The 13,185-nt window shown below is 34.7% G+C and overlaps 1 protein-coding gene across 1 annotated transcript; it reads right to left on the reverse strand.

Moving 5' to 3' along the window:
- Nucleotides 1–64: 64 nt before the first annotated feature.
- pcyt2 (phosphate cytidylyltransferase 2, ethanolamine) lies at nucleotides 65–12,629 on the reverse strand. Its single transcript, XM_048182743.1, has 13 exons — nucleotides 12,369–12,629; nucleotides 10,667–10,755; nucleotides 10,409–10,570; nucleotides 8,460–8,526; nucleotides 8,274–8,358; nucleotides 8,140–8,181; nucleotides 6,659–6,797; nucleotides 6,404–6,486; nucleotides 5,799–5,876; nucleotides 3,300–3,365; nucleotides 2,065–2,130; nucleotides 1,894–1,982; nucleotides 65–1,799 (listed from the first exon to the last, which is right to left on the reverse strand). Exons 1-13 carry the CDS (start codon nucleotides 12,479–12,481, stop codon nucleotides 1,685–1,687), a joined length of 1,194 nt encoding a protein of 397 aa, XP_048038700.1. The 5' UTR covers nucleotides 12,482–12,629; the 3' UTR covers nucleotides 65–1,684.
- Nucleotides 12,630–13,185: the final 556 nt, after the last annotated feature.

Consider the following 13,185-nt stretch of genomic DNA (forward strand, 5'->3'; position numbering starts at 1 on the left):
ACAAATAAAAAAAAGAAGTATAAACGATAAAATACAATATGCAATTTTAAATAAAATATAAGGGTTAATTACACAAAATATAATTTATTGATTTATGATGCTTTAACAGTTTGATGTTTTTAATCACCAGCCAGTGACCACACAAATTCAACCTAACCTGCTGTAAATTCAGTACATTATGCTTGTACTTCACATTATATTTATGTACAAAAATTACATAAATTTATCAATATTCATTTGGAAAACAAAACATTCCAAGCTATATTTCTCTAAAAACTGAACAGATTTCACTGTTGATACATTGAAACGTTGTTTTGATTTTTTTTTTATTGTGAAAATTGCAATTTACTTTGCAATTAATTGTGTTTTGATGATTTACGGTTTATGATGGGATGAAATCAAATAAATTAAAAGATTGTCTGAAGATAATAACACACCAGAAACATTCATCAGCATCTAATGGTACATTCAGAATTGGTCACTCAACATTTCTGCTCACATCTGTAACGTAGAGACTTTAAATTAGTGTTTTTCACTATAAATGTAGAGGAAATGTTAAAAACAAGGTGCTTTGAAACTGGTTAAAAACAGAAACTGGTGACAAAACTGCATAGAAAAGATGAAGAATATTTATGTTGCACATTAAAATGAATTAAAGTGTGACATTAAACCAGCAGTGAATTTTGAATATCACAGCGTCCTGACATCTAACAATCACCTGAGGTCGGAGTAAAAGAGACAGTAAAAATGGCAGATATGTGACTGTGGACAGTGTATGAAACGATATTTGAAAAAAACTTCGGTTCTGAACTTTTTTCACAAAACACCTATCAAACTCCCAGTTATGATAAGATGGGAAAACTACAACAGCAGCACTAGAATAAAAGATACCAGGGAAAAACCTGTCAAAACATCCCCAGATCACATTTTACCTATATATACACACATACATATTAGGAACATTAAGATTTTTTGCTGGAGATTGTTTTGATAAGAATTTTGCCAATAAGAGTCAATACTGCAAATAATGTGCAAACAAATTAAAATAATAAAACAAAACATTCAGATGCATTATGGTAATTAGAATATGGATGGAAATTAATTTAAATTATAAAAATAATGCCACAATGCAAAAACATTTAATAATCCTAAAACAGGTTTTTTTTTTTTTAATGCAAAATATATATATTTTTTTGGGGGGGGGGGGGGGGGGTAAATGTGACCTGGATATGTTTCCATGAGATTTACCCACACATAAAACACAAAATTAAAAAATTAAAATAAAAACAATTAAGCTTACACATACTAACCGCTAACTTGCATACTAATGAAGTCAACATGAAATGTTCCTTCACAAAGCATTTCTCTGCTCATCTACAGATACAGTATGTGCGGATGGAACACCAATTTTAAAAAAATGACACAATCTTCCGATAAAATGACGCAAACGTATTTGCTGAACGTTTCTCTGTGCTCCTCCCATTCAGAGAGAAAGTTCTCAACCCGTTTAACAGGTACCATTAAAACTCTCCGCGCACAACAAAGTGTTTTTGTCGTCAAACAAGAGTCGTACAACATATAAAAACAAGTCCGTGTTCCTCCACGTGTTTTCTTTTCTAACAGTCCGGGGGGTCATTTTAGTTCTACGTCGAAGCCCTTGATTTGTTTGGTTTGGATAGCTCGGTTAATTCTTCGCGAGAGCCGCCTCGGTCTTCAGTGAATCATCTTTATGCTTCAAAGCCTCGAACACAGCCATCTCTTTAGCTTCCTTCTTCTGGTTCCTGGCCTCAAACTGCAATCTACCGGACAAAAAGAGAGATTGGCATTTGCATGCTTTCGTAAACGCTTCAAGCGAGCGCCGTTTTCACATTTTGCTCGTGTTATCCTTCACACCTGTTCTCGATGATTCTCTGCACGATGTCGTCGGTGGTCAGATCGCTGCCGCTGTCTAGGACGCGGAAAATACCTCTCTTCTTCGGCTCCTGAGAAGAGAGAAACAGGTTAAAAACAGCAGTTATGGAAGAGAAGATCATTCAAAGATGCATATTAGAAAACTTTACTCACATCGTAAGGGTCTGTCCCGTCTGTGTCGGGAAACACTTCTGTCTTCCCGTGACACACCAGATCCACCTACAGCCAGACACACAAACAGTCAGCTAAACATAAATGAATGCAGATTCTGCTCTGTAGAGATACTGAGACACTTTCAGATGATGAGATAGTTATCAGATATATAAATCAGAACAGTTAAAAAAAAAAAAAAAACAGTGTTCAAAAATGAAACAGAAACTGAAAAAAACAAAAACATATTTGCTTAATACATTTTTTAAAAAACGATAAGTACAGTATTATGATTATATCTAAAATTTTAAAGTCAGGTACTAAAATATTTTAATGTAAAAACAAAAAGTTTAGAAATTTGTTTTAAAAAATTGGCACTGAAAAGAATGAAAAAAAAAGAGGGAACTTTAATGAAAATGAAAAAAGGATTTTTTGCTTAAAACATTAAGAAACGATAAGTAAAGCATTACTCTTTTACCTTTTGTAATTAAAACTGGTTAAAGTCAGGTTTCAAAATATCTTAATGTAGAAAAGAAAATATAGATATGTTTAGTGCTGAAAAATAATGAAAAAAAAAAAAAAAAAAAAAAACTTACAAACTGAAAAAAATTAATTAAAATTAGGCAGATAATAACAGATATTCACAAATTTCAGTACCAAATTTTAAAATAAAACATTTTCACTAATATTTAAAAAAAAAAATAGAAATATAGAAATACACTTTATTACATGCACCAATCTAAAAATTCATAGCAATTAACCAACATGTATAATTTACAAAGACTTTTAATAAGCAAAAAAGGTCCAATAAATCGATAAGTTCACCATTATATTTTGCACCCTTTGTATTTTTAGAAAAATGCCCCAAGCTCTCTGTTGAGTTCTCTAAAGTTAAACTATAATGCACGGTTGAACTCTCTGTAACTGTCTGAGGGTTTCTGGTTAAAGAGGAGAGCAGTAAGTCTCTAGATTGTTCCCGGACAACAACAACACAGAATTGCTGAAATAGTGGTCTGTCACTAAAGCCTCTGAGTTTGGCTGCTGTCCCAGAGCAGTACTCAACACACACACAGCTTTATGCCTCAATACAGTACTGTGTGAATCACACAAACCTCGTTCTCTTCACACTCAAAGCCTTTTATTGTGTTATTGTGTCTGAAAGGGGCTTACGTTGAAAGTAGTTTCTTATTCACCACAATGAATGAACAATGTAAAGTTGCACCACTTTAATACTGTACCTTAAAGTGATCCAGAAGATCTTTTCCTACTGCGTACGGAGCCCCGATCACAACCTCTGACACATACTGAAGACAAGAGAATCACAAGACAGTTATTCACAGCCTAAATCAACAAGTATAAACTAAACACTAAGTTCTACAGTAAAATCGTCTAGATTATTAAGTTCTAAAGTTCTAAACTGTCTAGGTTCCACATTCTTTAAATTGTAATTGCTTTAGGTTCTACTTTCTAAAAACTCTAACCTAAGTCATCCAATTCCTCTAAGTTATAATGTCTTTAGGATTTAAGTTCTCAGAGTTCTCAAAGTTCTAAAGTTCTACACTGCTTAAGTTCTACGTTCTCTAACTTTTAAGTTCTCCAAGCTTACGAATTTCTACAGTTATACAAAGTTCTGGCATGAAACTCCAATGGGCAGGCTAATAGGTCCTTTAACACAACCTGCTAATTAACACATCATTATCTATAGGTCACAGATGATTGGTTCCTGCTGTATTAGTAGCCAATGAGCTTGCGTGATTAATCTTTAAATGCATGAGTTAGCATTGCTTAGCAGCGCAGCGTGCTTCAGAAACCCTCCACCTTCCCCAGCTCCACCTGTATAGATCTGCTACGGTTATTCATGTACGCTATATTGTACAGCAGCAGCATGTCTTACTTGCTCACAGCAGTGTGTCGTGTATGTATTGGCAGTAGCAAGTCCTGTACCTGTACCATTACCATACCAAACACTCCAAAAATTGTCATGACAGAACTATAGTTCGAAGTTCCCTCAGTTTTACATTCTAGTTCTAATTTCTTTAAGTTGTACATTCTCTAAGTTCCACAGTTCTACATCGTCTAGCTTCTACATTCTCTAACTTTTCATTTCTTTATGTTTTGAAATGAAAATTCTGTCATTAATTTACTCACCCTCATGTTGTTCCAAACCCATAAGACTTTTGTTCATCTTCTGAGCACAAATGAAGATCTTTTTGATGAAATCTGAGAGCTCTCTGTCCCTCCATAGACAGCCTAAGCAACTGAAACTTTGACGCTTCAAAAAGTTCAAAAAGAGATCGTAAAACTAATCCATTTGAATTGAGTGGTTTAGTCCAAATTTTCTGAAGAGACTCGATCGCTTTATATTATGAACTGATTTAATTTAGTCTTTTATTCACAATAAACATTCATCAACTCACACATCAGATCTGGTAAACAGAAGCTCAAGTATGTTCGCTTGATGTGCGAGAACCAATCAGGTTCATTTTCGTGTTACACAGCACATTTGAGCTTCCTCAAGGGTTTTGTTCTCGCGCATCATTCAGGTTTGGTTGAGCTTCTGTTTATGTTCACTGATCAATGTTTACATGTGAGTAAAGGCATAAATAAAATCTGTTCATCATAAAACGTCACTTCAAAAAATTTGGACTAAACCACTCAATTCATATGGAATAATTTTACAATCTCTTTATCAACTTTTTGACGCATCAAAGTTTCAGTGGCGTCAATGGAGGGACAGAAAGCTCTCAGATTTCATCAAAAAGATCTTTATTTGTGTTCCGAAGATAGTCTTACAAGTTTGGAACAACACGAGGGCGAGTCATTAATGACAGAATTTTCACTTTTGGGCAAACTAACCCTTTAAGTTCTCTGGGTTCTCCAAATTCACAAAGGTATCCAGTTCTAGTTTGCCAAGTTCTAAGTTCTGAAAGTTCTCCAGGTTCTATTTAAGTTATAAATGTTCGACATTCTCAGAGTTCTCCAGTTCTAAGTTCATCATGTTCCTCAAGTTCTACAGTTCTATTGTTCCTTAAGTTTAAAGTACTCAGTTCAAACATCCTAAAATTGCCCAAATCAGCAGAATTTCTAAAATCCCTAAAGCCGAACGAATCCTCCTTTCATCCACTAGGACAGTCTTCAGAAAGGCATGCACGTGTGGTTTGCATTGCTATCACAGTGTGAGGGGAGGTCTGGAGTTTCACTGCATGTTACTGATACCAGCAGCTCAATATGGGTTCTGTCAGAAAACAACGTCATGCTTTAGGTATGCTGTTATGTGCCTGATCCAAGATAGCATGTTCGCTGTGGATGATTGAGAGGGTTTGTAAACTAGGATATGGTTTGGATTAGCACAAGGTGCATGATTTTTAATGGGCATCTCATAAACATTTTTCATTGCTTATGATATTTGTCCTTTTGACCTTGAGATGTTTCTTAATGTTTCTGCCTAGTTTCTTCCCCCTACACTCTCTCTCTCTCTTTTTTTTTTTTTTTTTTAAATATCACTCCCTCTCTCTAAACACAGTGGCCCATTGTTCTTAAATGAGAGTGTCAAGAATACAAAAACAACATAATAAAACGAGATTGGAGACAGTAAATTCTGCACAATCCAGAGAACTGACTGGACGAGTCAGTAATTTGTGCAGACCAATAATATATTAATGGAGGTGGTAAGTTATGCATTCCTTGATGTGAAAAGCAGAGAGATGATTGGAGGAGATGTTAAATTATGCACTCACTCTGCAAGCCAGCACACTCAAAGTTCTCTCGTGAATATTCATGATGGGGTAGTTCTTCCCTTTGTAGCGGTTCACTTCCTACAAATCAATAATATGAATACATTTAATAATAATAACAACAATTATTAAACATTAAAATTATTGCACATCACAACTGCTATATTTCACAAGTTACAGACACTTCTACAGACCGACACTGCTAATACTGAACAAGTACTAATAAATAGTAATTTAGAATTTTCAAAACTATAAACAATTATCAATTTTAATTCATTTCTGTTTTCTAGTAATAATTACCTGTTTTACTGTAGTAATTATAACTGTAATGTTTATGGTATTTTGCATTTTAGAGAACCCTAAACACATTCCACCAGAGACCATGAAGTTCAAAAACGGTGTAAAACAGGTTTGTGTGTGATCATGCCAGGGTTGTGAGTTTGAACTTCCCCTTTCCTGGTTCACATAAGGTTTTTTTGTCCAATCAAAATTTATCACCAAAAATTAAAAACAGCTTTCTACATCAAATTTTGCCCTTTTCAGCAAGCACAATGATGGTGGAGAGGTCTGTAAAATCTTGTGGGTGTGCATGTTTTTATGAAACGCACCTGGTCAAAGTGCAGTCCGACAATGACGTAAGGTTTCTCTGCTTGTTTGTGAACAGTTTCGAGGAAATCCACATGACCAATGTCTATATGGACAAGATAGTCAAGGCCAATACACAAAATATACAACCAGAGTTCCCTTAATCACTTTCCCCAAATTCTGCTTAAAAACTTTAAATTGAATTTCATGACTTTTCCAACTTTCTGGATGTCTTCCGAAGGTAAGTGTGGAGTGGCATGTGGATTTTTAAAGGATACGGAAGAGGTCGAAAGCTCCGGCCACATATATGATGGTGTCTCCTGGCTGCGGTTCTTTTCCTGAGGCGAACTGGATGATCTTCTGAGAAGTCTGCAGGAACTGAGAGACACCAGTCCAAGGGCTGTGCCCTTTAGGACCCTAAGAAGAACAGATAAACAAAAACATTTTGCATTTGCAAATCCAAGGAATTATTTAAAGGTGCCCTAGAATCAAAAATTGAATTTACCTTGACATAGTTGAGTAACAAGTGTTCAGTACATGGAAATGACATACAGTGAGTCTCAAACACCATTGTTTCCTCCTTCTTATATAAATCTCATATTTAAAAGACCTCCGAAGAACAGGCGAATATAACACGTAACAGTCGGGATCATTAATATGTATGACCCCAATATTTGCATATGCCAGCTCATGTTCAAGGCATTACACAAGGGCAGCCAGTATTAACGTCTGGATCTGTGCACAGCTGAATCATCAGACTAGGCAAGCAAGCAAGGACAATAGCGAAAAATGGCAGATGGAGCAATAATAACTGATGTGATCCATGATATCATGATATTTTTAGTGATATTTGTAAATTGTCTTTCTAAATGTTTCGTTAGCATGTTGCTAATGTACTGTTAAATGTGGTTAAAGTTACCATCGTTTCTTACTGTATTCACGGAGACAAGAATATCATTATTAAACACTTGCAGTCTGTATAATTCATAAACACAACTTCATTCTTTATAAATCTCTCCAACAGTGTGTAATGTTAGCTTTAGCCCGTTAGCCATGAAGCATACTATCAAACTCATTCAGAATCAAATGTAAACATCCAAATAAATACTATACTCACATGATCCGACGCATGCATGCAGCATGCATGCATGACGAACATCTTGTAAAGATCTATTTGAGGGTTATATTAGCTGTGTGAACTTTGTAAATGCACTGTATTATAGTTGAGAGCTTGGGGGGGCAGGAAGCGCGCGATTTAAAGGGGCCGCAGCCTGAATCAGTGCATAGTTAATGATGCCCCAAAATAGGCAGTTAAAAAAATTAATTAAAAAACATCTATGGGGTATTTTGAGCTGAAACTTCACAGACACATTCAGGGGACAAATTAGACTTATATTACATCTTGTAAAAACTGGTTCTAGGGCACCTTTAAATGTAAATGTATATTATTTTTTTTACATTCATAAACCACATATAAAGTTAAAAACAACATAAAAGAGCATTCTCAGCTCATTAAACTTTTATAATATGTGACATTTATCAACAACAACAACAACAACAACAAAAAAATTAAAATGGAAATGATGTAGAAGACCTGATTTTTATCCATCAGGATTTGACTGGATTATGATATGTGAGCTATGATAATATAAATGTACAATATATGTTTCAGAGGCGGAAAAATTATGAAAACATTAAAAAAAGATGTGATTATATATTATAAAATATATTATATCTGAGTATGTGCAGATCTGCTCACCTTCCCAAAGTTATCCGTGTGGAGCTGGTAGGCTGTGTTATCCTGAGAGAGGGGGGAATATGAATTAGGGACTGACAGAAAGTCTTTACATAATGCTTAACAAGACGCATAAATAAATGATAAATTATACGCACAATGTTACTGTGGTGTGCTTTTGTTAACAGGAGCATACGACCCACTAGGTCTGTCGTAGACACTCCCTGTGTGCGTTTACATTCCCTGTTGATGGAAATGACACAAATAGCAACCGTTACACCCACCCTTGGGTCAAAATTCAGTGGTGTGCCACAGGTGTACGTCAGAGGACCATTAGACTTTACCTGTATCGGCCCATTCTCTTCACCTCGTCATAGGTATCCTTCCCGTCCACGGTCAATGTGATGTCATCTAGCAAAATACATGAAAATTACACACTTAAGGCCTGTTTCTCACCAAGGACAGTACTATAACTACAAAGTTTTAATAATTCTTTGAAAATAGAGACATCATAGCATTGGAATTACTTTCAGAATGACTTTTTCCAGCTAATGAATGATAAACAGAATCCATCCTGCTTTAAAGAGCACAAGCATTTAAAGTGGCAGACGACAAAACTGCAGGGCTCTTATAATAAACAGAACAATATCGCACGTTGGTGTGGACGCTAATATAGTTATCATTACAGTTATCGTTCTTAGTGTGAAAAGGTCTTTAAACACCAAGATAATTTACTTAAATAAAGTGCAAAAAACTTGTTGTTTAGAAATCATCATGATTATGACATCACGGCAACATTTGCACATAAACATATGGCCGCATATGTTAATATTATATATTAATATGCCATGATGTTGTTATTATTATATTAACATAATATATATATACATTATGCCTAATCATTATCCCTTTAAGCCCTGAAGGCATTTTTAGAGTTTTTTCTGAGTAACGTACACAAAACTTCAATAACTCTAAATCTATAGCAAGGAGAGTCAAAACGTAGCTATTGTTTGATAAAAAGAACAACATTTGATTTAATTTGAAAATTCTCATGCTGAGAAACTGCTGATAAAAGACAAAAAAATATAATTTTTTATTGTAATTTTACATATCTTTCTTATTTGACATGCAATAACTCAAGAAGAAAATAAGGTAAGAGGACAATTCTTTTTTTTTTGGTAAACTTCCCCTATATGTGAGCTGCATCTGGATCAATTTTTTTGGTGATAGTATAAAGAAATCAAACGTTACAGCATTTGGAACCAAGGTAGCCTTTTTGTCTAGCCCTTGATGCCCCCTAATGGGCATTTTTAAAATCAAACCCATTCCTCCATGAGGAATATCTATTGATCAACGCTTTGGATTATGAGTTTGGACTCATTTTCATTGTGAGAATCAGCTGTAAATAATGCCATTTTCCACAATCAGGGCATGTTTCATGAAGTTACGAGCGAAAATGTGACATAAATGCTGCATCCGTATGTTATTTACATATGGGTCTTGCAGGGCTTCACATACAAAAACTCGCTCACGTTCAGTCAAAGCCCAAAAACAATTCTGCTTCTTGTATTCTACTCCATGAAACCTTTGAAATGACATATAACACATGACTATCTGTGCTTTATGATGTTTTGACACATTGTAGTACATAGTACAAAAAAGTATTTTATAAATTATGAAAAAAACATTTTTATTTATCAGCAAATAACTCAGCAATACTTAGGAGTTAATCAAATTGGCATTGACATTCATTGTAAAGTTCAGCCTCTAAGCTTTCAAATGACACTTATTCTGTGTTGATCAAGGCAGAAGTTTTGAAAAATATGATTATTAATTTTTTCCTAGCTAGGTAGATTAGAGGTCTGGTTTAGAGGGACGACTCAGAGTCAGCACTCATTATATTCCTGTCAAAACTCTTAAAAAGCTGAGTTTCTAAGCTTTAAAATGATGCCTATTTTGTGTTATTCCTGTCAGCAGTTGCTTAGTAATTTGATAATTTGGGCCACCCTGATGACCTACATCATGTTTTATGTGCGAAAAGGTTCAATCGTAACATCATTTACATACAGAGCTCTTTAAAAAGGAACGTAACAAAAATAGGCTGTTCAATTCTAAGAATCAAAGAGGATGAAAATGATTATAAAAAACTAAATTACTACCATTTTGGTGCAAAACAAGTGTATTCCAAGGGATAAAATTCCACAAAAATGTAAAATACGGCAGCTTAAAAGATATTAAAAGGATTATGGATCACTAGAAAGGGCGTCTATAAATACCTAAAGGATCCCCTCACCTCCGTGCACACAGAAATCACAGTTGTACTTGTCCAGCGTCTCCAGTGTGGTGACGTACGGCGCCCCTTCCACAATCTCATCCACCCACTTTATGGCCCGTATCATTTTATAACGCTCGGCCTGCGTGAAGACCGGAGGACCTTTGTGCTTGGCTATTTCCTCTGAACATGAGAGGGAAAATATTTGATAATTTCCTCATTAGGTGACTTTATGTAAATGACAAAGCACTGATCTGAAATATGAAGTGTGAAGCATACCGTCTGTATGTACTCCGACTACGAGATAATCTCCCATTGCTTTGGCCTGTCGTAATTGGTTAGAGTGACCGTAGTGCACCATGTCATAGCTGTGGAGACAGATGTGGACTTTAAATACACAGTTAATGAGGGTCAAGATAACATGACCCGCACACAAAGACAGAGAGCGCACAGGTGATGTAATAAATAACTGCTTTTATAACAGCAAGTACAGCAGTAACAAGAGACGGGTGGGTTATCTAACCAGGACAAGCCCTATTCCCCCAGTAATATCATTACACGGGCCGATGGGATTACAAGAGGACATAATCTCCAATTCCATTTCCCATGATTCCTTGCTGAGCACCACACTTCACACTGTGTTATTTATAACATCAGTTTCATCACTCATAAAGGAACGCTACATTAGTTATAAGAGGAATATCTCATCTTTAAATGTCAAGTGTCTCATTTCTGAGCCTCTAGTGTCACCAGATGGAATTGCAATAACAAAGCGACTCAGAAGTTTGTTTGCATTTGCATTTTATAAACAAGTACTGTAGGATTGAGAAACAGGTAATATCACTTCTATAGTTCCCATATGTAATCATTCTCAGAAATCACATGACCTGAACACTTTTGAACCGATAAGTAGTATTATTTATATACTATTACAGTACTTTTTCAAAATTTTGAATTAGCATTTATATGTATATTTTCAGTTTTCATTTTTTAAACATTTTGTAATGTGCTTTTGTCATTTTTTTAGTTTTAGTAATTTTAGTACTTAAACTAACTGAAATAAATAAGTTGAAGTGTTCCATCTAATATTTATTATTATTTTCAATAACTGAAAATGATTTTCAATAGTTTTAGTTAACAATAAAAACCCTGCTGTACTGCCATACCAACCTGCTGCCAAAGGTAACTAACCATTAGTAATAAACCAATTATTCCATATACTTTCTAATTAAGAAATATCAATTTATCATTCCTCATGCCTATTTACTACACTAACGAATCATACCATGGTATTATTTACTAGATCTTTGGACACGAAAATACAGATTTAAAAAAAAAACATGTCATGTCACCTTTATTTATAAAACACTTTATACAATACAGATTTTTCAAAGCAGCTTTACAGGAATAAACAGGAAAATAATAATTCAATGATGCAAACAGAGTTCAATTATACTGTAAAGCAACTTTAAAAAGAAACCATGGTAATACCAAGTTTTTTTTGGACATTTACCATGATAATACCATGTTTTGGACATGAAACCATAGTATACCATGCTGCACCTTAAAAATACCACAGTACATAAATATGGCAATCATTCAGTGCAATGGAAAACATCACAGCACCTTGACATTGCCTTCTGACACCACTATACTATGATACTACTATGTTTATTTCACATGTAAGTTACTGTGATAATACTATAATCTTTAAGTATCATGGAAGAAAAGTACCATGGTAGGACACGGCATGTATTTTAGTACCATTGTATATTTTCAAATTACCACAGTAACACTATGTGATACTATAACTTTGCCATGGTGCTGATAAGGTACTTTTTGGTGGTAATTTAACAATACCATGGTAAACTCATCTCTGCGCAACTATACAACCTCTTATGTTGAATTCTAACATTATAAGACAATGTAGAGATACATAAGCACTTTGTTTTCATCACCGTGTGAGTGTGATGTCTCTTACCAGCCGTCACACCATACCCTGATCACCCGCTTCCTCTTCTCCGGGCTGTGGCTGGAGGAGCTCGACTCTCCTTTAACCTCCTCCTCAACCGCATGGCTTCCGTTCCTGATCATGTTTTAATGCGTATGAACTCCCCGAGCAGCCGTTATAACCGACTGTAACACTCTGTTTTGATATGAATTATACCGGCAAAGTCGATACGCCCTTCCAGACTGTTCGCAACGAAGATGACGCAAGCCGGCAAACACCACGCCTCCTCACGATGCCCCGCCCCTCCGACTAGGAAGTGACGCCGGGCCAGTGTCGCATGATTTCTTCGCAACAAGTGCAAAGATGAGAAACCATAAATACATTTTATTAAAATAAATAAATAAATAAATACATTTTATTTATATGTACTTATATGTCTGTGATACACTTCCATAATAAAAAATAATATGATAAAAAAAAAAAATGGTGTTTGAATTTCGATTGCTTATTATAATATCCTGTTTTCACATTTTTTTTTTTTTACTTTTTTAACTTCAACTTCATTTTTAAATTCACTAATGTAATACGTAAATACATATTTTTCTTAAATTTGTCTTTCTTTCTTTCTTTCTATATTTTTTTACAACAAAAACCTAAGATTAACCGCAAACCGTTACGTAATAAATAAACAAATGCATTCATATTTTTAGAACATTTGAATATAATGTTTAATGTTTCATATTGGGGTTATAGGCATATCTCTTAAACTGATAATAGCCTAATAATAATAATAATAATAATAATAATAATAATAAATATTTATTATTATAATAATAACGAAAGCACT

The sequence above is a fragment of the Megalobrama amblycephala genome, linkage group LG2, assembly GCF_018812025.1.
Source record: "Megalobrama amblycephala isolate DHTTF-2021 linkage group LG2, ASM1881202v1, whole genome shotgun sequence".
Taxonomy (NCBI): Eukaryota; Metazoa; Chordata; class Actinopteri; order Cypriniformes; family Xenocyprididae; genus Megalobrama; species Megalobrama amblycephala.